Source organism: Triturus cristatus, chromosome 2_2 (assembly GCF_964204655.1).
Source record: "Triturus cristatus chromosome 2_2, aTriCri1.1, whole genome shotgun sequence".
Classification (NCBI taxonomy): Eukaryota; Metazoa; Chordata; class Amphibia; order Caudata; family Salamandridae; genus Triturus; species Triturus cristatus.
The window spans coordinates 548,695,944-548,723,795 of NC_140582.1; the positions used below are offsets into that span (position 1 = coordinate 548,695,944).

At 44.2% G+C, this 27,852-nt stretch overlaps 1 protein-coding gene across 1 annotated transcript in view; it reads left to right on the forward strand.

The window, feature by feature from the left end:
- Positions 1-27,852, forward strand: part of LOC146862495 (uncharacterized) — a 596,942-nt gene that overhangs the window by 439,163 nt on the left and 129,927 nt on the right. Inside the window, exon 14 of the mRNA XM_085641700.1 lies at positions 25,927-25,966. Coding sequence (XP_085497826.1) covers positions 25,927-25,966 — 40 coding nt within the window. The remainder of the gene's footprint in view (positions 1-25,926; positions 25,967-27,852) is intronic.

Here is a 27,852-nt window from a genome sequence, read left to right on the forward strand (position 1 = left end):
TGCCCCCTGCCTAAATTATAAGAATATTGCAAGTAACTAGGCCAAAGGCAGAGCTCCTTTATAAGGTCATGAAACTTCGGGTGGCTCTCAGTATCCTTTTTAGTGCAGGTGTGGGCCACTAGCAGATGCCCGCACTCCCTCCCCAGTACCTCTATCCGCTATTGGCTGATGCTGGGGAGAGCTTTAAAGAACACTCAGGTGCTCACACCAGAGGGTTTCCCTTTTTCAATTTTGAGGTCTGGCTCCTGTAGGACTCTCATTGACCCTGGTTTGGCTGGTTCCTGTAGTGGACACTAGGCCCAACCACACAAGTCGATTAGAGTTTTTATTACGATAAGTGGGGGATTGTTGGCTGGTAGGATTTATGCAGATCCCTTTGGATTATCTAAGTTTCTCATAGAAATGCAAGATACATGTGCAATTTAAGGCAAGGTTTGCAGGTATTGTGGGTAAGAAAACATTAATGGATCCAAATGAACCACACCATATTGGACTCCCCCAGGTGTCTAGGTTTCAGAAATGTGTGGGTTTGGTAAGTTTCCCCAGGTGCTGACTGAGATGGGTCCCAAACTTCACAGCTACCCACATGACAAAATTGAGTGGAAAATTAGATCTGTTAAAGTTGAGTTTTGAGCCCTTTTCTGTCGCGGGTGTTAGGCCCACCCACACAAGTTAGGTCATTTTTATCGGGCGATGTGGGGGGAACGCTGGTGGTGGTAGGTTAGTAGTGGCTCTCAGCAGATTCCACAACCTTCTCTTTGAGAAATATTAGGAAATGTGCGTTTTTAGCCAAAGTTTGAGGATTGCAGTGTGTTCGAAATGGGGGTCTCTATTTGGCAATGGCTTGTACTCTGTCCAAGTAGGGACCCTTCCTTCTAGTCAGGGTAAGGGTATTACACAGCTAATATATCCCTTGCTAATCCCCTTGATAGCTTGTCACGAGCAGTCAGGCTTATCTCGGAGGCAATGTGTAATGCATTTGTACATAAAGCACACAGTAACACAGACACTACAAATGGACACCACAGCAGTTCGGAAAAAGAACCAATCTTTATCTAAATCAAACAAGACCAAAACACCAGAAATCCAACATACACAAATCAAGATATCCCTTTTAAAAGTTTTAAAATAGTTCAGTCCATATAAAAGTATGGATGCATCACTTTTAGCACAAAGTACCTGGGAATGCGTCAAAATCGGAGACAAAAACAGGCGCGGGGAGGTGAGGCCCCGCAAAAATAAAGTGAAGCGTAGGTTCCTTACTCTCAGGGAAGGTAGTGCATCGGTTCCTTACTCGCAGGGTAGATGATGCATCGGTTCCTTGCTCCCAGGGGAGGTGATGCATCGGTTCCTCACTGCTACACAGGAGAGGTGATGCGTCCATTCCTTACTGTGAGAGAAGATGATGCATGGGTTTCTTACTGCGCAGAGAGGTGATGCGTCGGTTTCTTACTGCAAGGGGAGGTGATTTGTCATCTCTCCGGACAGGCGACCTTGGTTCCCTACTGAAGCCCAGTGTTGATGAAGACTTGGCGCACAGGTGTGATGTATGGAAAATCCGCAAGCGCTGGGGTCGATGCAACAGCTGTGAAACAGGCGCTGCATCGATTCTCCCAACTGTGAACAGGCGCTGCGTCGATCCTTTGGCCTCACCGTGGTGATGCAATGGTTTTTCAGCCACACAGCAGGGCCTGCGTCGGAGACAAAACGGGTGTCTGTCATCAGCGACACGGTGCTCGGGACCTGGGCTGCTGATTTTTGAAGCCGCACGAAAAAGCGATGCGTCGATTCTTCAGCCTTAACGCGTTCGTTTTTCAACCGCACGGCAAACTTACAGCGAGAAAAACAGGCGCTGATGGTCGGCGTGTGGAATTTCTTCTTCCTTTTGCAGCAAAGACATCTCCAAGGTCCCAGAACTGGAATTGGCACCACTTGGCAGGTTAGAACTCCTAGCAGAGGAGTTCAGGGGCTCCAGGTGAAGTCTTTAATGGCCCTGAGACTTCTTTACAGGAGGCAAGCACACACAAGCCCTTGGAGTACCTTGGCAAGTAGGATACAAATGCAAAGTCCAGTGCTTTTGCTCTCCAAGACAGAAGCAGCAAGCAGTAGGCCAGCACAACACAGCAACAAGCAGAGTGGCATTTACCCTCCTACAGCTTCTCCAGCTCTTGTTCTTGACAGAATCACCTCTTGGTCCAGAAGTGTTCTAAAAATGTGGGGTTACAGGTTCAATACTTCTATCCTTCCTGCCTTTGAAGTAGGCATACTTCTAAGAATAGTCTTTGTAGTGCAGAGATCCTACATTGCCCTGACCTGGGTCCAGACACACTGCAGGGTGGTGAAGACAGCATTGTGAGTGGACAGGCACAGCCCTAATCAGGTTCAGTGACAACTCCTCCCACCACTCTACCTCAGGAAGGCCAATCTGGTGATGGGAAATCAGGAAATGCTGGGCACAACTCATCTCCCTTTGTGTGACTGTCTAGAGTGAATGCACAAACAGCCCAACGGTCAGACTAAACCAGACGTGTATTCCAAAGACAAGCAGAGGCACAAGATGGTAAAGGAGGAAAATGCCCATTTTCTAAAAGTGGTATTTTCAAACACACAATTTAAAAACCACCTTCTCAGAAAGATGTGTTTTTAAAACATGAGTTCTGGTAACCCAAACTCCAAATCTCTATCTTTTCCCAATTAAAAGTTACACTTGTAAAGGTTCACAAGGCAGCTTCAATGATAACCGGTGGGAGAGATAGTCCTTACAATAGTGAAAATCGAAACTAGCAGTATTTCACTATCCGGACATGTAAAACACACCAGTACATGTCCTACCTTTCACATACACTGCACCCTGCCCATGGGGATTCCTTGGGCCTACCTTAGTGGTGCCTTATATGTAATAAAACTGAAGGTTTGGGCCTGGCAAGTGGGTGTACTTGACAGTAGCATTTGATTTACAGGCCCTGGGCACACAGTGGACATTACCAGGGACTTCCCAGGGAATCACCAGGGAATCGAATATGCCAATCATGGATAACCAATCATAACCATAATTTACACAAAGAGCACTTGCGCACTGATCAGCAGTGATAAAGTGCCCAGAGTTCAGAAATTAGCAAAACAAAGTTCAGCATACAGTCAAACATTTAGGAGGTAGAAGCAAAGAGACCGGGGAAACCAGACCAAGGAGGCCAGGTCTAACACAATGGCTTTTGGTTAACAAATCCTGTTGAGAGCCACACAAGTCTGATCATCCTGGACTTTGCCAGGGATTTATTTTTCAGAAATGTGTGGGTTTTTCAGGTTTCCCCAGGGTGCCAGCAGAGTTAGTGCCCAAAATCCGCAACTACACACTTAGCAAAAAAGTTTTAAAAAACGTGGATTCTGCTGGGTCAAATTTGGTGTCTGTAGATCACGTTGTGGGGTGTTTTGTGTCACAGACACATGGATCAGCCACAAAAGTGGAGTAACATTTTGTATCTGGAGATGTGTGGGAATATAGAGTAGTAAAACATGTGTTGTTACCAATTGGATGTTTCTGCATTTATGGCTCCAAATGTAAACCGGTGTTAAAAAAAAATAATATTGCAAATTGCCCTCTGAATCACATGCTAGTACCCATATATTCAGAGATGTACAAATAACCACTGCTCCCAAACTCAGTCTCTGGTGTACATTTCAGAAATGCTTAGGCTTCCTCTATACCCATTTTTCACTCTTTATATTTTGCCATATGAATTGCTCTGTACTTAGTACACAATGAAAAAACATTGTCAGGTGCAGCACAGTTGTTAACCCTGGGTACCTCTTGGAGAACCTACAAACTGTATATACCCTCACGACCAGAAGGTCTAGTGGACCTAACGATATATTGCTTTTTTTTAATCTGCCATCATGACAATGAAAATATTGTCACAAATGGCTGTTTTTTCCTACTTATTATTTCAACAGTTAGTTTCTTTGGAAAAACCTTCAGGGATCTGCACAAAAGATCCATTGCTGAATTCAGAATGTTGCTGACTTTTCAGAAATGTATAGCTTTCTGGAATCACCCATGGTTTTCACACCGGTTTCTAACACTAACTGTAAGTTTGTCACCCTGAGTGGGACAGGTATGCCAAGACGTGGGTCCCTTGCACAGCACGTCACTGGAGCCAAGCTATACCAGGCTGATGAGCCCTAACTAGGAATCCAACAGGCTGGATACTTTTGAGAAGCAAATCTTTTCTTCCACTAGCTTGGCCTTGTGGTTGGTAAACACCACATATCTCTTGGGCCAATATGCCATCCTGAACCAAGCTTTGGTGGACGGTCTGGACTGGACACCATGAACTCTCTAGGCAGAGGCATGGCCTCTACGGTTGCACTTTGCGGTCATGCCTGGTTGAGATCTACTGGGTTTTTGGGGGATGTCCAATAATCCCTGATTGACATGGACATGGTAGCCATCGATGCCTTGTGAATCAAGTATGGTTTACACCTGGAGGTGGCACAAAGTCTCTTCCGAGAATAGGGAGCACCTTGGCTCGATCGCTTTGCCGTGCAATGTCAGCTCTTCTGTGCATTGGAGTTGCATTCTGCTTAAGCTGGTCCTTGCTGGGTAGTGAAAATCAACTATAATTGGAATTCAGTGCCCCCTCTCACCCTCCTAACACTGTATATGCCTGCCATTGGAACAAGTTTGTTGCTTAGTGCTGCTCGAATCAGGTGGACCCCCATTTCTGCTGCTCTGTCAGAGGGGCTGCTGTTTGTGTTGCTTTTAGCCCAGCGAGGCCTTGCCCAGGGCACTGTTAAGGGTTACCTTTTGGCTATTTCGGCTTTTCTGCGGTCACCAGATCAATTTGTTCCCTTCTACCCCTTTTGTTAAGGCCCAATGGGGTCTCAGTTCAGTTTTGACATTCCTAATGTATTTTCCCTTTGAGCCCTTGCACAGCTGCTCTCTGATACTGCTGACAATCAAGACAGTCTTCCTAGTAGCCCTTATTTCGGCCAGCAGAGTCAGCAAGCTTCAAACTCTGTTGGTTCAATGTCCATACAGCAGCTTTTATCCAAACTAGGTCTTTGGAGATGTGCCTCTCTTCTCCTAAAGCTGGTCACTCCCTTTCATGTCAGCCAGAATATCACAATGCCAATGTTTTCACGCCACCTCATCCTTCTAAAGAGAAGGAGAGACCCCCACCACCTGGATGCAAAGAGAGCTCTCGTTCTACATCTATGGCATTAAAGCACTTCGGGTGGACAATCGGCTCTTCCTTGGGTTCACTGGAGTGAAAAGAGGCATGGCATTGCATAAACAGACAATCTCTTTATGGATTGCACTCTGCATCAAGATCTGCTATGCATTAGCGAAAAAGCAGCCTCCTGCTGTGGACCATTCCACCAGGGCCAAGCCGCTACTACTGTTAGCAGGCGGGTACCTGTCTTGGATATCTGCCAAGTTGCTACGTGGGCATCACTCCACAAGTTTATGAAGCACTACTGTTTAGACAGTCAGATGTGTTAAGACTGGCATTTTACCCATTATGTCCTCCAGGTATGTTTGGTTTGAGATTCTGGGGAGGTATTGCTTTGGTATTTATTTTAAGGTGAGGAATCTCAATTCGAAGTCTCTATCAGAAGCACAAGTAACTTACCTTTGGCAATGCTTTTTCTGGTAGAGAGACTATCTAACCACAGACTCACCCACTCTTCCATTCTTCCCATTTGGTGAACTGGGCTGTTCACCTAAAAGTTCCCAATAGATGCTGCACACTGGTCAAACATTCATTCTGATGTGGCTCTACGTTTTCAGTGTGAAAACGTAGAGCCACTTCCAAGGCAGACAGCATAGATGCGGAGCTGACTAACACCACCTACCAGGAGGCAGAGGTACTAGTCAAGATTTTCCAGATCCAGTCTCAACCCTGGGGAATATTCTAAGTGAGGAATCTGCGGTTAGATGGAGTCTCTACCAGCAAAAGAGTTGCCCAAAGTAAGTAACTTGTTCTTCTGACAAACTAAATCCCACCACAGATTGATACCTATATTATAATTAGATTTTAAATTGGATGCAATAACTTGTATAGCAGTTGCTAGCAACAAATCAACTAGTTTGCCAAGTAAAATATTATGAGACCACATTCTGTGCAAGACCCCCAAAAGTAGTTTTGCAGTAGAAAAAGTTGAAGATACATTGTTAATCAGTCATTTTAGCCAAATTCCTTCCCGAAAGGAAATAAATAAAACACTTATGTAAATCTGATCCCATAGATGCATTGCCTCTCTACCAAATTTCATTACTAGCTAATCTAACTGTAAATAACACAACAAGAGTATAATAAATCATAGTTCAAGAAAAAAGTATGAGTCAAACTGGCAGAATGGGCTGTAGAGTGTACTTTAGCCCAGACTTTACCCCAAATCTGCATAGGCCAGTATATTGTAAATCGGTTTCCCACTAAATCTCAGCAACAGATTTTCTTCTTTCCATACCGGAGAAACCTATCATCTTATATATTTTGCATGCCATAGCCGTTATGGAAGTTGAAGGAGGATTAATTAATATGTTACGTGAGGCAATTGTGGGGGGGGAGTAATGGAAGGCTTAGTTATAGTGAAACACTCCATCAACCTATTAAAATTTGGTAGTAACTTAATAGAAAAAACATGTTTGACTGAAAGTTTATTACATGTAATGAATGCATCATTATGTATTAATTGAGAAGTGAATATTCCTTTATCTGTCCATTTTTTCCCAGAGATTATCATTCCATTGCAAGTAAAACTTTTATTGTACTATATGTTGCTATTATAGAACTAGTCAAGGGGAGAGAGGTTATGCACCAACAAAGTCCTTATCAAAGCGCAAGAATGAGAAACTGTAGGTGGAATCATCCAGTATTTGAGGACTAGACATAAATAGAATTTGTTTATGGGAGGATGCAAATATTAAAGCGAATTCGAAATTAATCCATATTTTATTACTATCTGTTTATAGATTCAGCAAAAGATTTTGAATGTGTAATACCAAAGCCCATATGATATTTAGTGATTAACACCCCCCCTGATTCTTGGGCAGTCTCAGCTTGTCAATAGAAATCCGTGTATGTGTCCCACTCCATAAAAATTTGGAAAGTAAGCTATAAACTTTTAGAAAAACATTTTTGGGAACTTTGGCTGATAACATCATTCAAACAAAATGTTATTATGGGAAGAATAATCAGCTTCATAGAGTATAATCATCCCCACCAGGATAAAGACAAAGGAGACCATTTTTGTGGAAAATAGTCATCATTGAAGAGGACACAATCAGTGTTACATTTATTAGTATTTCTAATAGAATAACATTTTGAAGTTCCCAAACACATAATCTTAGAACTACTCCAGTACAAATCAGCCTAAAAAAACTGTTTAATACAAAACGTATTAAAAGGTACATCTTCAGATTTAGTGTTTTTGAGGTTATATTCTGAAAGATCTGAAAAAATGTACGCTCTTAATAAACCTTTTTTAAAAAGCTGGAAGGGGAACGTCCAGTTTTTACATAAATAATGAAATATATTCTGCATAAACTGTAAATTTAATATTTTGGTCCTTAATTGTTAAATCTGAAAAAGACTGAATTTTTAAGATGGACGAAAACGGGTTCTAAAGCAAGAATAAAAAGTAAAGAAGGCAAGAGAAAACCTTGCCTTGTGCCCCTTTGAAAAGAAAAATAAGAGGACTATATACCAATTACAGTCCAAGGATTAAGGAGAAGAATAAAATAAAGACTCTAATTGCAAAAAGTGGGGACTAAACGCATGTCATTTCAGGGCCTTAATAAAAAATTCCAATTATTTCTATTGAACGTCTGTTCAGCATCTAGTGTAATTTCTGCCATAGGATTTTAAGCTTAGAAGCCTAGTTAATTATATTAAGAAAAGTTCTAAAATTGTCATATATGTTACACCCTTTAACAAAACCTGATTGTTCAGGGGTAACACAATCTGACAAAATCCCTCTAGATGAAGGAGTAAAGCTTTGGAAAAAGCTTTCAGTCAATATTTATAAGTTAAAGTGGGCTGTAATTCTGACAAACAGAAGGGTATTTATCGTTTTTAAGAATAAGATCAATCATTGCCTCTGTGAGTGAACCTAAGGATTTGTGCCGTCTGTTATTATTTATTGCATCCTCCAGCACCTCTTGCTCAGCCAATGTTATTGAATGGAAATATAATGGTAATTTACTCATGCTTTATCATCTCTGCTTTTGAGCAACAACACAATTTGTGTGTTGTAGAATCCTGGATTCACAAAACATTATTTTATCATTACTTCACTTTTGATTCTGACAGTGACTTCCTCCCTTTCGCATCTGACCCCCTCCCCCCACCCGTTAAAATGTGAATCTACCTTTGTTCCATTAGCCCCCACTGCTCTAAATCTGGACCATTCCAACCTGTGCCTATGGCCATCTCCATTGGGCCCAGTTCCTCCTGCTCCCATCTCAGCTACTGGAGAGTATAAGCAATGGGCTGCCAGGTTTCTCTTCCACCTTCTAATCTGATCATGTTGTTTAAACATTCTTGCCATACGATCTGTCTTGGTTCAGTGTTTAGTGTCAGGAGTTTGGACAGCCCTGCAAGTCTCTCTTTAATTTGCAGCACGGTGCAAGGGCTTTCTTGGTTAGCTAGTGCTTTATTTGATACCCTCATGCCCTAAGGCTGACTGTTGGAAATTAACAAGCATTGGCCAAGCCAGTAGGTCTTGCCTGCACTACAGGCTTTGTCAGTGTTTTGCTGAGCCATATGTACAGCAGCGTGACTGTTGTGGAGCATGGCTAAAAGTGAAGGAAAAACGTATTCTGATGCACTGGCCACACCATAGCACTTTGCTATGGGAGGTGGGAGCAATTCAATTGGACAGCAGGCAGCGAGACAACAGAGAGCAGGAGGGGAGGGGGTTGCAAGATGACAGACAATGGGAAAATGACGGGAGAGAAACTGGCAAGCAACGACGCAGAGCAGGGATCGAAGGAGATGGCCTTCAGACACTGTGCAACAAGTAAAATAAAAAACAAATGCGACAGTCAAACCACACTGGGCACCAAAAGGAAGCAGTACTTGGTCCATGTTCCACAGATCGGACAAACAAATCAATAGAAAGTGAAACCTGAAGGCGCTGACCAATAAGAAGGAAAGAAATGAGTGAAGATGAAGCCAACCAATACTAAGTAGTGAGCGTGCTGTAAGCCCTTTTCAAGTTTTTTAAGTTAACAAAAGATCTCATAAGAGAGAACACATGCGCTGTGTCAAGTGAAATCTAGAAAGTAAGACGGTAGCCATTTTTCAGTGGCCATTGTCCCCGAAAATACCTGAAAAATTGAACACTGGAAAGTAGAATAGTTTTCTACATCAGCCTAGCACTTTTAGGATATTTGAATATACACTAATGTCTATATATACTGCATCCCCAAGTCTAAATACTTAAAACTGTACTTCTCACTCCCTCAAAATGATGGTATTTCTTCTCTACTGGGACATACATATAGGGTAAAGTAAACTATGCAGTCAGAGACACCTATCGTCAGGCCTTAAATAATACTTGACTTATAAAAATGGTAATAAGGTACCATTCAAGAAAGCTAAGGAAGAAACCCACAAAGTGTTTGCTCACTAAAATTAAAACTGAGACTTCGGGTTTTTAGGACTTGGAGTTTGAGTGGAATATATAAAAAATAAATGTTATAAACTGGTCAGCAGGCCATTCTCCCTTTCTTGGATCTCATGTGTTGGCCACTCTGGTAGTTTGTATTTTTTCCACTTAAAAATCTGTTGGATAAGAAGTAGAGTTGTAGGAGCTGCATACCCACCCCCGATTCCCCAGTATGGCCACTGGCTTCTAGATCCTAGGTCCTTTTAAGTGCTTGAACGTGTTCAGAGGTCAATTTGCTTGGCACATGCATGCTCCAGTATTTTTGTTTTCCTTTTTTACATTTGTATTATTCTCATGGTCCCTGTCCTTATAACAAACTCCTTGTTGTTCTCTAGGATTTCTTTTGTGTTCGTAGTCTAGAGTACCACCTATGGCGAAGAGCGTACTTTTCCTGGAAGCTTGCTGACGTTTCACCAAGTCTCTTGTTTCAAAGTGCCCTGCAGGGATAACGCTGTGCTGCGCCCAAAGTGACTTTCAGGGTCAGACTAGGTGTGAGGTGACCACCTTGGTCTAACACCTGGCATATCCCTGTGTGTTCGTCAGTGGTAATCAGAGGGCCTTTCTTGATATGCTTTATAGATTTCTACACACCTTCCTCCCGGACCTGTAGCTGCACTTTAGTGCTGATGCTTTTGTCCTCTCTCACTGGACTGGCCTGAAGTACCCTTCCGGGTTTATCATTGGGTTTGTCAAGAGCAGTGCTTGGGAGAGTGGCTTCAAGCACAACCTCGTTTTGACCTCAAAGCACAGTAGAACAAGGCACTTAAATGGTGCTTGTGAAACACTCATTTCCCAAGATATCAACCCCTAATATTATGAAGACTATTTACTCAGTAAGAAATAAAGTCCTTTATGTTGGCTGTGTGCTAAAATGTCTAGAATAAAGTGTTAAATAATGAATTTTCTGAGCAAGTGGTTTTGCAAGCATTTGCACAAATCACTGCATTAAATGCATCCGCCCTGGTAAGACGGTTGGTTATCTGCAGTGGAAAAAATGCATTCTTTATGTACCAATGTGCACCGGCAGGAAATATATTCCTGAGACCTTTTTAGCACTGGCTCCCCTATTCCCTGAAGGGCTCAGTAATTTCGTTTCTACTGAAGGGAGGTGATGCTCATTTTGTCTGCAGCATATACAAGCAAATTTGCCTCCTTAATTCCGGTTACATTTGTGTCTGCTATTGGCTAGCTAAAAAGTGCCTTTGGAAATCTCTTATCCTGGTGGAGGGAGAAGTAACTATTTGGGATTGTTGCTTATTCTGTGTGATAGGTTATATTCAGGGGGAGGCTTGTGTTTATGCAGCTGGTGTGTCTGGAGTAGAATAAAGAAGACTGCAGTAAGATATATGTACACATGTTTTCCTGCCTACCATTGGTGTGGGGGCATAGGCTCTACTTCTTTGGTAGATGTGGCCAAAAGTAATATGTCATATAAAACATTTGAAAAGAGTGAGTATTTTCTTCCTTTTTTAAATTTATTTTTTATTGAATTTTATAAAGATTTAAAAAAGCAAACATGGTAGCATGAGTTCGAGCCAGTACATTCGCATTAAACCTTTCCTTTACACATGAAAAGCATGAGGCATTGATTCCCAGACCTTTACATAATAATGTGTGGACAATAAAAACGACATAACATCTGGCAAGCGCCATACTTCTCCCAGAATAAAAATGAGGCACTCCTATAATGCAAAACAATATGAAACTAGGCAGACATTGTACATTTGTTACATAGCATGTCATCATCCAGGCTAGGTCATAAAAATTACACTAACACAAATAATAGTTAACCTGAGATGTCACCATCACATACAGTAACTCCATCTACGGCACTTTGTGTTGCATCCCCAGTTCGTACTCAAAGCTAATCAATGAAAGGTGCCCATATATCTCTAGGTCTAGACGCTGAGGGCATCAACTCCCAAAAGGTCGCCAGCTGTGTCTGTGTAGTGAAGTGAATGAGGATCAGGTTCACGTAGGTTCTTGTAGAAATGGTATTTATTTAGTAGATGGTACAAGGTATCAAGATGTTAAGTATGATGGAAATAAAGACCAAGAAAACCCCACCAGGAGCTGTGTCCCTACAGCTCAGCCCCAAGCTCCCAACTGAATCTACTGAGCTAGGAACCCAACATTCTAATGTGTCATCATGAATATCAACATTCCACATGGTGACAGCAGAGGATGAGCAAGACAGGATGAGTGGCAATCACTACACATCTTCCCCTTTTATATTTTTATAAAAAACAACTAAGATGTGCAATGTACACATAGCATCAGAAAAAAGATACACAGAGTATGATAGGAAACATGACGAGAAAGAAGAATTACAAGGCAGGAAGGAAACCGTGTTAAGAAGAAGGAAAAGGTAAAAATATAATTGGAGAATAGAAAATACGCTAAGATAATAGAAGAATAGAAGATACGCAATGAAGAAAGAACATGAAGAAGATACGAGATGGAACATATAGGACATAGGAGATAGAACACATCTTCTCCCTGAAAAATGACAAAAAGAAGAGGATGAGCAAGACAGGATGAGTGGCAATCACTACAGTCTGGCCATATGTTACAACCGAATCCAGGATTGCATCCTAGGAGCACTCCCACGGCCCCACATAATCGCAACCTGCCTTTTAGCAAACAGGAGTAAAAGTGCATGCAATTTGCGCTTCGGGACTGGTGTGTGAACCACGTACCCCAAGACTCCCACCAGTGGGGAGGGACGAACCAAAATGTCCAAAATCTGGTCAATAGCTGTAAAGACCTGTGCCCAGAAAACCCCTATTACCGGGCACACCCACGCCATGTGTAAGAAAGATGCTTCCTGTGCCCCGCATCTCCAGCAGTGATCATCAGGTCTGAGGCCCATTCTATGTAAACCAAGAGGCGTCCTGTAGTAGCGATGCAGAAATTTAAAGTGGACCAAGCGAAGCCTGTAGTTCGGTAAAAGTTCCGCCATTTGAGCGCAACAATACGTCCACTGCTCATCAGTCAAAGGGGCCACCAGTTCTACATCCTATCTGAGCCGGGCCCCCACAAACACAATCGGGGCATCTGTCTGCATACAGGAGTACAACCGAGTTATAAGCCTCCGAGGCGACGGTATGGCTAATATATTCTCCAAGGCCCTCAAAACTGGAGGCTGAGCCGGAAAATCAGCGTGTAAAGCCCGACAAGCTGACCGGATTTTGTGATAGAGAAATGTGACCCCAAACGGTACCTCTGTATTGTCTACCATGTCTGGGGGCGCTCTGAATTGTCCATCAGGATATAGATCAGCGAAGGTGCGGACCTCCAGCTTCCGCGCCGCTTTTCCACTGATTTCAACTTTTATACCGGGTATAAGACGATTATGCGCAAGTGCAGCAGATGGTGCATATAAAAGTGGCAAGCCTGCCCTCTTTCGTAACCCTTCCCACGCCCATCTTAGCGTCTCAACGGTGTTGACCTCATCCGAGGGTCGCCTATAAGGCTGGAAAATTGCCACTTGCAATGGTAAAGGCTTGGCAACCGCCCGCTCAACAGCAACATGCGGCTGAAAGGGTGTAAGGTGAACCCAATAATGTAAATATTGCGCTTGCGCGCAGAGGGTATAGAGCTGCACATCAGGCGCACCCAAACCACCCTGTTTGGTAGGCAATGTCAACTGCTCCCAAGACAATCTGGCCGGTCCCCCTGCCCAGGCCAGCGAGATCAACAAAGACCGCATGGTTTAAAAAAAGGCCTGCGTGAGCACCAGCGGTAGGTTAACAAACAGATATAAAAATTTGGGTAAGACAACCATTTTGGCCAGCGCGAATCTGCCCGCCAAGGACAACGGGAGCCTGCGCCACAACGCCACTTTGTCCTCCAACCAGCTCACAGCCGTTCCATAGTTCAAAGTCCATAATGCTTGTGTGTCTCTGCTGATCTTAACCCCTAGATATTTTACTTCCGCCCCTTCCCACTTAATTGGAAATTCAGAAACAACCTGTAGTGTGTTATCTGTAAGTGGGAATAACACCGATTTGCCCCAGTTTATAAAAATGCCCGAAAGACCGCCGAATCTGATAAACTCTCGCAGCACCACATCTAGGTTTTGTGATGGGTTAGTTATATATAAAGTCACATCGTCAGCATATAGCGATATTAGCAAACTACGGGCTGCAATAGCCGTGGTGCCGGTTCCTCCGCATATGCCTTATAGAAGGCCGTAGTCAGCCCATCAGATCCAGGGGCCTTACTTGATGGCATGTTCGAAATTACCTGCTGAACATCATCGACCGTGATGGGCAAGTGCATATATTCTCTATGCCTGTCGTTGAACCAGACTAGCGCTATGGAATCTAAAAATTCCCCCAGATCTACCGGACATTCCCCTTGAGTGGATGAGTATAAGTTAGCATAGAAGGACGAAAAGACATCAAGGATAGCAGATGAACCCCGGACTATGGCGCCATCAGGAGTACGCACCTCAGATATAAATGTCTTATTACGCAGCGTTTTCAGCAATCCCGCCAGAGTGCGCCCAGGTCTGTCCCCTTCTCCATATTTGCGTGCTTCTGCATATTTCCCTAGAAATTTAACCTCTCTGTGTGCTTCTTCCTCATATTCCACCAATTTCGCCTTCAGGTCTGCACCCAACTCGGCCCCTCCCCCCCGGAAATACGATCTTCTAAATTCTTGATAGCTGTTTCAATGTTCTCCAAGGTGGTTCTAATCGCTTTAAGGACGCCAGCCTGCCTGGACATGCATTTGCCTCTAATAACCGCCTTAAAGGCATCCCAAAGGGAAGCCTCCGAGTCAACCGAGCCTACATTTAGTTCGAAATATTCTGCAATATCAGTGCGAATTTCCTCTTTGAAAACGTCATCCAGCAATGCGTGCGGTGGTAGACGCCATGTAAAGGCTCCGCGCTTTGTATTGGGTAGGGACAGAGTCAAATAGCATGGAGCATGGTCCGAAAGGGTACGAGCCAAATACCTCACCTCCCCGACCCAGTCGACCAGATCTTTAGATAACAACCAATAATCCAATCTGGACCAAACACCACGAGACTCCGAGAAACATGTGCCCTCTCTAATCAGCGGATTATGTAAGCGCCAGATGTCAACCATCCCCTCCTCCTCAAGCATAGTGTTTAGTGTCATGCTGGCCCCCGGGTGGTGAACCCTTGTGTTCCCCTGCCTATCCATTGTATCATGTAAAACAGCATTGAAATCTCCCCCCCAGAGTGTAGTAACACAGCCAGTAGATTTTACCCTGGCCCATATCTCTTGGAAAAACCCCAGGTAGTCCACATTCGGGCCATACAGTGCCACAATTGTCAGCGGTGTGCCCCCTAGATATCCTAGTAGCATGACATACCTCCCATCAGGGTCAGTGTACACCTCACATTCCCTCCAATCAATTCCCACCCTGATTAAGACCGCCACTTCTCTAGAATAGTTGGAGTAGACCGAGGAGTAAGTAGGACCCCACCTCTGAGACCAGAGCTTCGCCGAGGAATGGGTGCGAAGGTGTGTTTCCTGTAGCATACAAATGTCTATATTATGCCTAGTTAAATACGCATGTACCATACGGGTTTTTCTGCCATCATTCAGTCCTCGTATGTTCCAGATTAAACAGTTTATCACAGTAGTATGTATCTTGCAAGAAGTCCACCCTTCGAAATGTACTGCCCCAAAGTGATTCGCATTTCAATATTAGTTAGGCTAGCTCGACTCAAGCACCACAACCATTCAGCTTGCAACCAAACATGAAACCCTCCCCCCTACCCATCCCTCCCACCTCAACCCCCCAACCAGGTTGAAGCCACCCCCATACCACAATATTAACAGCACACGGGAAACCTCCCATGGGTACGTGCTAAGCCGGCAAACTTCCCCAATCAAGATCGGGGTGGCCGGGAAACTGCCCAGGGCAATTATATAAAAAGACATTAATCAGCAACCTTGTAGAGCAGCAGTCCTGTACAATTTACTCATAACAGTCTCGCGGAATACAAATCAAGGGGGCAGAGGATACCCAACTTCCGAGTCGGATGCGAACTAAAGAGCAATTACAAGGCACGCTATATTACCATTGTGACAAGAGAAAAAAAGAACAGCAAATGGTGAAAAGGCACTGTAGCCAGCAATAAATCCCTGACAAACTGCCTCCTTACATCATACAAATGGAGAGCTAATAAAACAATGGTAGCAGGGTTCAAACTGTGTCTGAGATTAGTCATTGTCACTTGAGCTCCAGTCGCCTCTGCATCTCGGGGGCTCACCTTCCCTGCCTTGCCACCGATATGTTTAGCGATCTTTAAAGCTGATTTCGCATCTGTGAAAAAGTGGGTTGTTCCGTCACAGGAGACCTTAAGTTTCGCAGGATACAACAAGGAATATTGAATTTGAGACTGTAGGAGTATTCGCTTCACCGGCATAAACTCTCTCCTTGCCGCCTGAACTGCTGGGGTGTAGTCCGGATAGAAGGCTAGTTGATTTCCCTGGTGAGTAATCTTACCCATCAAGCGGGCCTGCCGCAGCACCACCTCTCAATCTTGGTAATTCAAGAGCCTAGCCAGTATAGGATGTGGTGTAGCCCCCACAGGCGACCGGGGCCCCAGAGCACGATGGGCCCTCTCCACCACGAAAAGCAGGGATAGGTGGGCAGCAAATAGGTCTCGTAATAGGTCAGCTACATAAACCTCCATCTTGCTAATCAACGTCGTCTCCGGAACTCCCGTCATTCGCACGTTATTGCGGCACGATCTGGCCTCCAAATCTTCATTCTTGGCCCTTATCACCTGTAGAAGTTTGTCCATCTGTGACACCTGATCTTTCGTTTCAACTTGAAAGTCATGCAAATCTGAATGTCTATTTTCTAAAACATCTAGGCGTTGTTCATGAGCACCGACCTGAGACTTAACAGCGTCCATCTGGGCTGTTAGGGTGTCCAGCTTAGTATCGATATTGCGGAGACTGGAGCGCATTTCTTGCATAATTGTGCGCAGGTCTTCTTCTGGGGTCTCTGGTGGCCTCTCCGTCTGACCTCCAACAGCGCCGTCTCCATCTTGTTCGGCATGTCTGCCTGTGCGTCGCTGTTCAAAAGTTAACTTTTGTTATTTAGTGTTGGTTTTGCCCATAGTGAATCCGTAGAGCCAGGCATTAATCTTGTGCTCGCCCTTCCGGACCGCGGTTAGGCCAGGCTGTTGACGCAATACAGATAGTGCACAAGGTGGAATATTGCGGAAGCGGGTGTAGTCAGCACCGGTGCGGGGGTCTCGCCACAACTCCCCAGCACCCGAAGATCCACACAATGCGGTCAAACCACCACAATCTGGGGGGATGCCGGTCCCGTCTTTGCAGGGCTCCTAAACGAGTGTAGTGCCGCCGACACTTCGGCCGTCGCACCAATCACCTCCGCTTCGCGTGTAGGGCACCGCTGGTCCGCAGTGTAGAATCGGTGCAGGCCCAAACACGCCAACAGCGCCCGCGGCACCTCCGTCCCTGGTATGGATATAATGGCGGCCTCCACTTCACTATGCCAAGTCACGCGCTGCCTCAAGTGTTGATATTCACTACTCACTCCGCCTGTAGCCACCAGCGCAGTCTATCCCACGCGGTGGTATGGTTCATTGTAAAGGCGCCGTCTTCAGACCGCGTGTGCGTCACTCTACACAGGCCAGCGTGAAGCCGCGGACTCCAGTAATTTCCCCAGCTAGCGCAGGTCTCCAGAACTCTCGGCCACAGCCTCGGTCACACACACCTGTCTCCGCCGCCGTGTATGCCGCTAGACATCCGCCAGTGAATCATATCATTGCAAGCACCAGGTGTCCCGCTCCCGGTCACTTAAGTATTCCGAGTATTGCCCCAGTAAAAGAGCGGATCAATCAAAAAATAACGTCCCGGCCGGCGGAGCTAGCTCAGAAAGCCGCCATTCCGCAGCTCGGCAAACCACGCCCCTAGTATTTTCTTCCTTTCTGAATTCCAGAGGATGTTGCTGCTTGTACAGGAACTGATGTTATTCCGGTGCCTTTTTTGATGGACTGGGCCCGCTCCAGCTTGATCAGTTACTGTCCCCTGCCAATGCTGTTGTAAAACTCATTTGTAGTGACCTTTCTTTATCTGACTGCTGCTATTTCACTTGTCTGCAAAAGTTGTGGAGAATAGAGCCGTTTAAAAGACAACAGTGATACAAACAGCAGCTCACATGAGCTCTGAATGTAAACGCATGAGTGTGCTATAGCTTTGCAGACCTGTCTGTCTCTTTCATTATTGCTTTCTTTTTATCTTTCCTCATTGCTTTCGTTCTATCTTTTCTCATGGCTTTCTTTCCTCTTTCCTTCTTTTGTTCCTTTTTGTTTTCTTTTTTTCCTTTGTTCTCTTTTTTCCTTCTTTCTTTGCTATTTTCCTTTTATTTTGCCTTCTTTCCTTCCTCTGTCTTGTCTCTTTCGTGACATCTTTTTTTGCCTTTTTCTTTTCCTGCCTTTTTTCTTTCATTGTTTCTTTCCATATTTTCCTGTTTTCTTTTTCGTGCCTTGTTTCTTTATTTCTTCTTCCTTTGTCTTCTTTCCTTTTCCTTCATTCTTTGTTGACTTCTTTCTTTTTTCCTTCTTTGTTTCTTGCCTTTCTTCTTTATTTTTGTTTCTTTCCATTTTTTTCTTTCCTTCTTCCGTTTTCCTTCCCTCTTTTTCTCTCTCCTTTCTTTTTGTTTTCTCTTTGCTTTCTTCTTTCTGGACATCTTTATTTTCTTCTTACTTGTTTATTTTCCTTATTTCCTTTGTTGCTTCTTGCCTTCCTTCTTTCATTCTCTACTTTCTTTTGTGCCTTCCTCTTTCTTGCCTTCTTTCTTAAAGGCACGAGGCTGTTAGCCAATGGCTTTTTTTTGCCTGACCAGTTGGCTTTTTTTAGGTGTATGGTAGCCAAAACCTTTTGATTTTACTAAAATGATCTGTATGACATAGTTGCTTATTTGGCTTTTTCAGGCCGACTTCATCCTTTAGCCTGTGGTTGTGGAATTCACATTTTCTTCCACACACTCTAGTATGCATCAAGGGGCAATGTGTCAGCTCACTTCTGCCATTGGCTGACTTCACTATGAGTTAGGTCCTACTGCACTATCATAAGGGGCACATCCACACACAAAGTAATTCCCTTCAGTTCCAGGTAGTGCGATGGTAATTATTGTTCTTTTTTGAAACCCTCAAAAACATTTTTTGCCCTTAGCCAATGTGTTTTTTGGGAGTTTCTTTTTAGATTGATGAAGGCACGGCATCTTGAAGAACAATAACGTTTTGTAAAAGCCATAACAAAATAAAACAAGAATTCCAGACTTAATGGCTTTGCCAGTGCTTGTTTTGTATGCAAATGTCCTTGCAGTTGAAGTACGTGTAATGGTGTCAGTTACAAGGACTTCAGAAGAGCAAGAAGAAAACACATACTTCTATATTGAGACTAAGCTTGTATTATTTTTGTTTCTTTGAATGATGTTCAAGTGCTAAATGGTTCATTTGCCTTTGTCCTAGTGTCCTATAATGTTTCAGGATAATGTTTAATTATTTGCTGTTATTGTAGTACAAATCACATGATGTAGCAGAATAATAACTCTGATGATACTTATATTAAAAAATTTACCATTCGTAAAGTAAATTGAATTACTAACCCAAACATATTATAGTGTGTCTCCTAGCATCATCGACTTAGGAATCTGCCATTACGAGAAGTGTAGTAACAGAAGCAAATAACTGTGATTTGGCTTAAAACTGATGTATGTGGAGCATATCGTGAGTCCTTAGAACTTATTACTGATATAAGGCAACCCCGCTCCCTTGACTACCAGAATACTGTGCCCCTTTTGTAGAAACTCTAACAAGGTGAAAGGAACTTGTGAAACAAGGTCTCTTTATGTCTCTTGACATGTGGGAATATGTGGGAATACCCACATGTAGGCCAACTTGGCCTACAAAGCATGTCCATTATACATTTTGCATTCAAAGAAACGTGTTTAGGTGCATAACGTATTGAACCCAAACAAGTGGGAAGTGAGAGGAAAAGCGAGATAAACAGAAAGCTACTCAGCGTATCCTCCCTTCAAACTTTAATAACACCTAAGATACTGTTCAGGATCCTACTAAGGTACAAACAGTCTCTTGCCTCCAGCACTGTCTTGGTCTGTGCACTGGGTGTGAGTGTGGATTTAGATGATTTAGCACTTAAAAGGATGCTGGGCCCTCAAACACCCCTAAGAGTCATACTTCATTCTTGGGCTGCTCCGCAGACATCTCAATTGAAGATATACGAGATAGATGGGCTCCTCAACTAGTGGGAATACTCTGAGACTCAGAGAAAAATCACTATGCCACCTTCTGAATGGAAACAAAGAATGGGCCAAAGGAAAACTAAATTTAAAATGACTTTTGGTGTTTTAATATTCTTTATTAGTGCCCGCAATAGGTAGGAATAAAACAGACCATAGAAGGAATTCCTTCTCTGCCATTACTAAGGTCGACATGATTCTGCCAATAATTAAAAGCCAATAAACTATCCTTGCCATTAATCAGGACATCGCTCACTCTGGTTTGACTTTCCCTACCTTGTGTCACTCTCTGGTACTGCTGAAATGTGTCAGAACCTGTGGTGTTTATATATGCATGTATATGTATGAGTATATTCATGCACTATAGCTTTCTTGAACTTGCATAGATATATGCATATTCAAGAAACATAATCTTAAGTGTGCTTTATCTCTCCTGTCCTTCAGAATAGGGATGTGCTGGGAGAGGCATATTTTGTTCTGTGCTGCTCTTTCCATCTTTACGACTCCTGGAGAATAACACTGTCTTGCATAACATAAAGGGACTACGTGTGTCTTTCCACATGCTTTGTTTATTAGTATCAGAAGCAACTAGGATGTCATGAATGTATGCCCCCCACATAGTTTTATGGTGCTTATGTGGATTAGCCTTGATATCACTCCACAGACTAGGTCAGTGTGACGCGTCTCTCATTATGCCAAGGATTTCCACAATGTGTCTGCGGTAGCCACCAATTCATCATGGACTCGTTGGCTGTCACATGTGTAGTTTTAATCTGGGCTTGCTGTCACTATGGCAGTCAACCAATGTGGTGTGGGCTCCAGCATTATTCAGAATTTGGAGCAGCACAACCCTGAACCCTCTGAAGGACAGTTGGTGATTGTGGAAAGGCTCCAGGCTCCTACACGTATCTTGCCGAGATATCGGATCTGATGGAAGCTGTGGAACTCAAATCAATGACCTTGCCCATCTAGAGATGTCAAAATAAATACATGAGAGGACTTGGAAAACATCTTTCTGAGCAGACTTCTAGCTGCAGACTCCTCACCTTTTTAATATTACCCAAGTGGCAGACTGGATCCAAAAACTTTTCCATAGTATTGCTGAGTAACGTGTCGGTCCACGCTGACATCGTTCCACTCCTGAAGTGGCGTGCGGGGCCTACAAATGTGCCACTCCTGCACACTGATATCAGTTCCTTTCTTTCCGTGCCACCAGAAGCAGATGTGGAGCTGCTTTTTGTCTCTCAGAGACCCTTACCTTGATTTCTCCTCTCAAATTCTTTTCCAGTGTGCACAGGATGTCACCCCCTAAGATGATATGTTTTAAACTCTGTTAGGTCTGCCACAAGCAGATGTTTGTGACAGATCCCCATGAGATATGCTTGTGGCGTCTTGGGTTGGGCCATGACTCCAAAACCTGCGGAGACTGTGCGTTGATGTACCCGAAGGCCATATGGGAATGCGAGGCGAAACTGTATGTTGCCAAGCACAAGAAGGTGCAGCATCGGGACCATGACTCGATCTCAGTCTCTCAGAGCTGTCTAGACGTCGGTCTTTATCAATCTCCAAGAAGTCTGCTAAGCACAAAAAACAAAAGGAGTCAAAGCAAAGTTCTCTTTTGTGTCATTACCACTCTCCCAATGAAGCATGTGAGTGGTGCCAATCTTCTTGCTACCCCTTTTGAAGTAGGGCAACTTTGAAGTTGATTCTGCAGTTGGTTCCTGCACATCCCTAGTGTTTGGGACCTTCAACCATGCCGCACAAGATCAAAGACTTCCGCGCAGCTATGCTTCAGCTCCTCAGATGTCTTTCAACTTCCTGTGGTGCCCCACGGAGCCAAGGGGGCTTCTATCTGGACTAGGGCCGGCAGCTTCAGCACCTGATGGACAAACACCCAGCGGCCAAACCTACATCGGTCTTAGGTACGTCAACACCTCACCTCCCGAGGAGGCAGTTTGATTGTCCTCTCTCTGACACAGATTCAACGCTGGTCCAATTTTGACCGATGATGCGCCCAAGTCTGAATGAGGCACTGGTTCCTGCATTCGAACTTCCACATGGCAGGCAACATTCATTGCCTTCCCTCTTCTGCACTGCCAACGACTATGACAGAGGTGATGAGTCCTCTCAGCTCTATGCCAATGACAATTGGTATGAGGTCTTGCAGGATACTAGTGGGCTAGATACCTCCCCAGTGACAGTTCTTTTCTCTCCACCCAGCCAGCCATGGAAGACTCTTCCTCCTACTCTGTTATGCGTAGAATGGCTAAAGCCCTTGTCCTCCAGCTCACCGCCATGGAGATGAAAACAAATGTGTTGACTGAGGTCATAAACCGGTGTAGACTGCTTCTGAGCCCTTACTTGCATTCAGTGAAGCCCTGCCAGATACCCTCTTAGGGGTTTGGGCCAGGCCTTCTACTGGCCTACCAGTCAACAGACAAATCAGCAGGTGCCATCGCCCTGCTCCAGGTGGCCCAGCCTTTTTGTTCCAGCACTCTTCTCCAGAAAGCCTCTTGCTGCAGGCCTTCACCACTCGGACAAACACCAACAATTTTCCTACTACACACCGCAACAGGGAATTAAAGCAAGTGGATACATTCAGAAATAGCCTCTTCTCATCAGCTAGTTTGGCCCGGTGTTCGATTAAGGCCTGCTGTTTATTTGGTTGTTGCACTCATGCCCTTTGGGACTTGGTGGCACAAGCCCTCCCGGATATACCAGAAGATTTGCACCCTGCTCTTTCTCAAGCGATTCAAGATGGTGTTAATGCAGCCAGTTTCACAATTCATTGTGACTTGGACACCACTGACTCCATTGGTCGAGCTATATGCAACAGCCTAGCCATTCGTCGTCATGCGTGCTTGCGGTCAACTGGGTTCTCAGGCGATGTCCAGTCCTCCCTGATGGACATACAGTTCAATAGGACTTGCCTGATTGGAAACAAGGCTGACTCTGCCCTTGAAATCTTCAAGGAGAGTAGGCTACTGCTCACTCTGTGAATCTCTCTGCCCAGCCTCGCAAACCGCAACAACTCCATTGTTCCTTTCATGGCTTCGGCAGAGACATCCCAGCAGTTTCACGGGAAGGGCCAAGGTACCCAGCACCCCTGCCGCCAAGGTCAGCGTGCTGCTAAGTCTAAGCCCACATCTCTCCCCGCGGTCCCACCTGTCAAACCTCTTTAGTGTGCTGTTGACGGCCCACAGACATATTTCACCGATTCTATCCAGGTTGGCAAGTGATCAAGTTGTAGAGGTGGGACCTTCAGATTGTCCACAGAGGTTATACCTTACTCTTCCTTTCTTCCCCACCGCACCTTCCACCGTCCAGCAAGCAAGTGACAGAGTACCATCTCTCAATTTTGCTGCAGGAATTGCAAGTCCTTTTGGCCAAAGGGGCTATCGAGAGGGTGCCAGTGCCAGAAGTAGGACATTGTTATTATCCCTGCTACTTTTGGTGCTCAAGAAAGACAGAGGTCTTCAGCCTATTCTAGGTCATTCTAGGTATGTGACCCCTCAATGCCTTTCTCCGGAAGGATGAATAAAGAATTCTCATCCTTGCCCAGGTCTTGTCTGCTCTAGACCCTGGAGACTGAATGGTGGCATTGGACCTAGATTACGCCTGTTTCCACATACCCGCCCTGCCATTCTTTTGGCTCAACCTGCAGTTCGTGGTGGAACAGAATCATTTTCAGTTCGCTGTGCTCAGCTTGGGTTTCCACAGAGGAGATGGCGGTGTGGCAGCTCTCCTTCGGAGATCAGGAGACTCCTGTATGCCTTTCCGCCAATACCTCTTCAGTCCCAAGTTCCCTGGAAGATCAGGACTGAAAGGACCAAAGTAATCTTAGTGACTCCTGACTGGTCACAGAGAGTATGGTATGCAGAACTCCTGGGCTTCTACCTGCCGATTAAGTTGCACCTCAGGGTGGATAGGCTGTTGCATCAGAAAGATTGTTCTCCACCATGGCTTTCACAAGCTCCACCTTCATGCGTGAAGATTGAAAGATACCTGCTGAATGCCTTTGTTCTCCCTCCGGAGGTAGTTGGTTTCATCTTGGCACCAGACGACCCGCAATAAAGACTGTATACACCTGTTGCTGGGCCAGGTTTGGTATGGCACAATCCAGATTGACCCACTCCAGGCCCCATTGACTGATGTTCTTTTGTTTGTTGTATCCCTTGCCCAGCAATGCCTTGCTTTGAGCACTGTTAAAGATGATCTTCCTCCAATTGCCTGATCACTCTTAATTGTTTAAATCACCAGTTGTGATGAGGTTTTTGAAAGGGCTGCAGCATTTGTTTCCCACTTCTCATTTTGTGATGCCCCAAAGGCATCTCAATCTCGTCCTCACTTATTTAATGTGTACACCATTTCAGCCACTCCACAGCTGTTTCCTACATCTCCTCACCATCAAAGCAGTCTTCCTAGTTGATTCATCTCAGCAAGGCTTCTGAGTGAGCTTCAGACTCTGTGCGTTCATCCACCATACACCACTTTCTTCCCTGATAAGCTGATTCTGGGAACTAGGGCATCTTTATTTCCAAAAGTTGTGATGCCATTCCACGTCGGTCAAACCATCACCCTGCTGGGGTTCTATGCTCCGCCTCACCCTTCTAAAGAGGAGGAGAAACTCCATCACTTGGGCCCCAAGAGAGCGCTCAGGTTATACATCGATCATACCTAGGACCACTGAGTAGACAATCCGCTTTTTAGGGGGTTTGCCGGAGCAAACAAAGGCAAAGCTATGTAGAAACGTACCATCTCACTCTGGATATTGCTCTGCATTGATTTCTGCTATGCTCTAGCAAAGAAGCAGTCTCCAGTAGAACTGCAAGTCCATTCCACCAGGGCCAAAGCTGCTACCACAGTGTTAGCAGGCAGAGTCCCTGTCCTAGACATCTGCCAGGCAGCTACGTGAACATCCCTTCAAACGTTCACAAAGCACTATTGTCTGTACAGTCAAGTCCACCGAGAACAGCACTATGCCCACTCAGTTCTGCAGGACTTTCTGGTTTGAGTCCATTTACAGCCCGCCTACCATAAGGTACTGCTTTGGTGTCTATTGAAAAGGTGAGGAATCTACAGCTAGAAGCCTCTTTCACAAGAATAAGTTACTTATCTTTGGTAACTCTCTTTCTGGTAAAGATTCTGTTTACCTGCAGATTCCTCCCATACCTCTCGCCCCCAGCCTGCCCACTCTTCGCTCTTTGATTGGACTCTACCTTTTAATAAGATCACAAGTCTAGGAATCTGCACACTGGACACACTGGTCCATTAATTCGTTTTGGAGCTCCATGTCTGGTGGTGTGGACAGTCTTGAAAGCAATGGACACCAGCGTGCAGACGTGACACCAATATAGACCCCGCAGGTCACTTCCAGAGCAGAGTGGCATCATTATGGAGGCGCATAGCACCACCTTCCGGCGCACAGAGGTACTATAGATAAGTTTCCAGATCCAGTCTGACGCCTGGGGAATACTCAAAAGGTGAGGACTCTGCTGCTAGATAGAGCCTCTGCCAGTAAGAATGTTACTGAACTTTAGTAACTTATTCTTCCACCAAAATACTGACACACTGTCCTAATCTCTCTCCTTAACTCTCTCTTAACCTCCTTACACTGACCACACTGCCTGCGGTCCTTGAGAAAAGAACTAAAGACTCCTCGTTCAGTATCATGCCATCATCTAAGCCCTGCTACCATACAGCCAAGTGACAGTAGCTATGCTCCACTTCCTGTACCCTAATTCCTGGATTTTGAAACTGCAGTCTACACACAGTCTGCACCCAGTTGTAATGCTAGTGTTGTCAAGAAAATTATTTAACACTTTCCAACCTATGATCTGTCATGCTCCCCAATGGTATTGTAGGCTAGCTTTCAACAAATAAACAAAAATAAAATATAGTTTGTGATATGTGTACTACAGTCAAGTAACTCAAGTTTTCTCTTGACATGTTTTCTCTTTCTAGCTCCTGGGCTGACTGCAGTTGTTGGAGGGCGTCCAAAGGTGTAAGTTATCGTTGTCGTCTTGCTAAGTTCAAAAATATTTTTCCTAGACTATAGTACATCTATGTTTAAAGTGTGGAATTTGCCGAGTTGGGATCAGTTTATTTTATAATACCTGCTGGACAGTTGGGCGGTGTGTGTTGGAAACAATGTACCAAAATAGGAAGTAGCCTATTTTTACCCCCCAAAAAGATCAGCGGACCTTAAGAATCATTTTTAAACTAATGCAAGAATTCATTGGTTAGTGCTAATTACTACGGTGCACATCATCACCATGCCATTAGGATACAGTATGTTTATATGTAAAATGTGAATATTTATCACAGATATTTTAAGCGAATACATATTCAATCTGGTTTGTTTTATGTTGCAAATTTGCACAATACAAACGAACAACTACAATTTAAAAAAAGAAAGATTTGAAGAGCGCAACTTATTCAATGCACAACTTAGATTAGTACTCTTATTATGTTTTTTCGGGAAATCTATTTATATTTCCAAAACGATTTTCTCCATGGTAGCAATTTTATTCCCTCACATTTCCATTGATGATTTTCCCAAAGAATTAAATGTATCTGTTATGGTCAGTCTAGAAGCCAGCGATAGATGTGTGGTTAACACACTTATCGGTATGGACAGTGTATAAGTAGCCTTGTTATCTAAGAGCTCCAGCAAATTTACTTAAAGTGAATTCAAATGTGAGAGCGCATCTCCTTCCAAAATAATTAGGCTTTGGCACATGCCCACAATATATGCAGCATGTATTTCAAGTAGTTGCATGCCAGGATAAACCTCACCTTACTTAGCTGGAGTCCAGGACTTTAAATTTAACAGTGTACAACTTCTTATTGTCCTTATTCAGGACCAGGTGGGTGATTTATGCGCTAATTTCTAAATAGAATGACTTGCCAGTTCTGTTAGTTTCATCTCCAGGTCGCATTTCCAGCCATGGATGTAGGTTTGCTTCCGAGTCTCTTCAACTATTTTGAAGCCTAAAGTAGCTTTTTAGAGGGTCTTGTGCATCGAAGGTAGTTTTAGTTGAGGTATTCACCTAAGAATCTAAATTATTGACCATTGCATTATTGTGCTGTTAAATCAGGTACGAGGAAAAGTGTCCCATTTGATTTAATTTGACTTCTTGAAGGGATCCTATAAAACAATCTGTCGGTCCTGACGAAAGCCATCGATCTATAGGGCGCAAAGTTTGCTGCAACATGTTGACCTGGTTCTTCCAGAGATAGATGTGAGAGACACCGAATACCTCTCTTTTCACATCTTTAATTTTTTAATCGTACTACTACCTTTGATCTTAATAAAATGTGTCTTTTCTAAAGGAAGGATGTATTTTAAAACTTTTTTTTCCTCAAATGGTGGATCCCTTATGGTCTCAGATTCAAGAGACAATGCCTCCTAGTGGAGGAAAAGACCCAATGATGTAACGATCAGTGGCTAAGTACGCCAACCAGAGACATACCTTTGGCGGAACAACACTGTTGAGGGTCTCACAACAAGTTTTTGATGTTGCCCGGCCAACCCCCCCTCCCCCCATGTGTCTCAATTCAACTGTTCCACTCCTTTTGATTTTACATGTTCATTTCAGGGAAGTTGAGTGGAACTTTAACTTCTCCCTCCCTCTTTTGATTCTTGAGACTTGTAGAGTGTCCCTTCAGTATAAAGCTGTTGCAACGCCCATAGGCCTACTGCTTTGCGGTCGGAGATCCCTCCACCCCATCTCCCAGAGAATTTACCAAAATATTTATTAGTGGTGTCATGTGAGATGGGGATGATGTGGCCTTATGCTTTGTAAAAGCCATCTATAAACAATGCAAGAGGGTGTATATAAACTGCAGTAGCTTGTGTGGGACCAGTCTAAGCCTCAGTTGCATCCA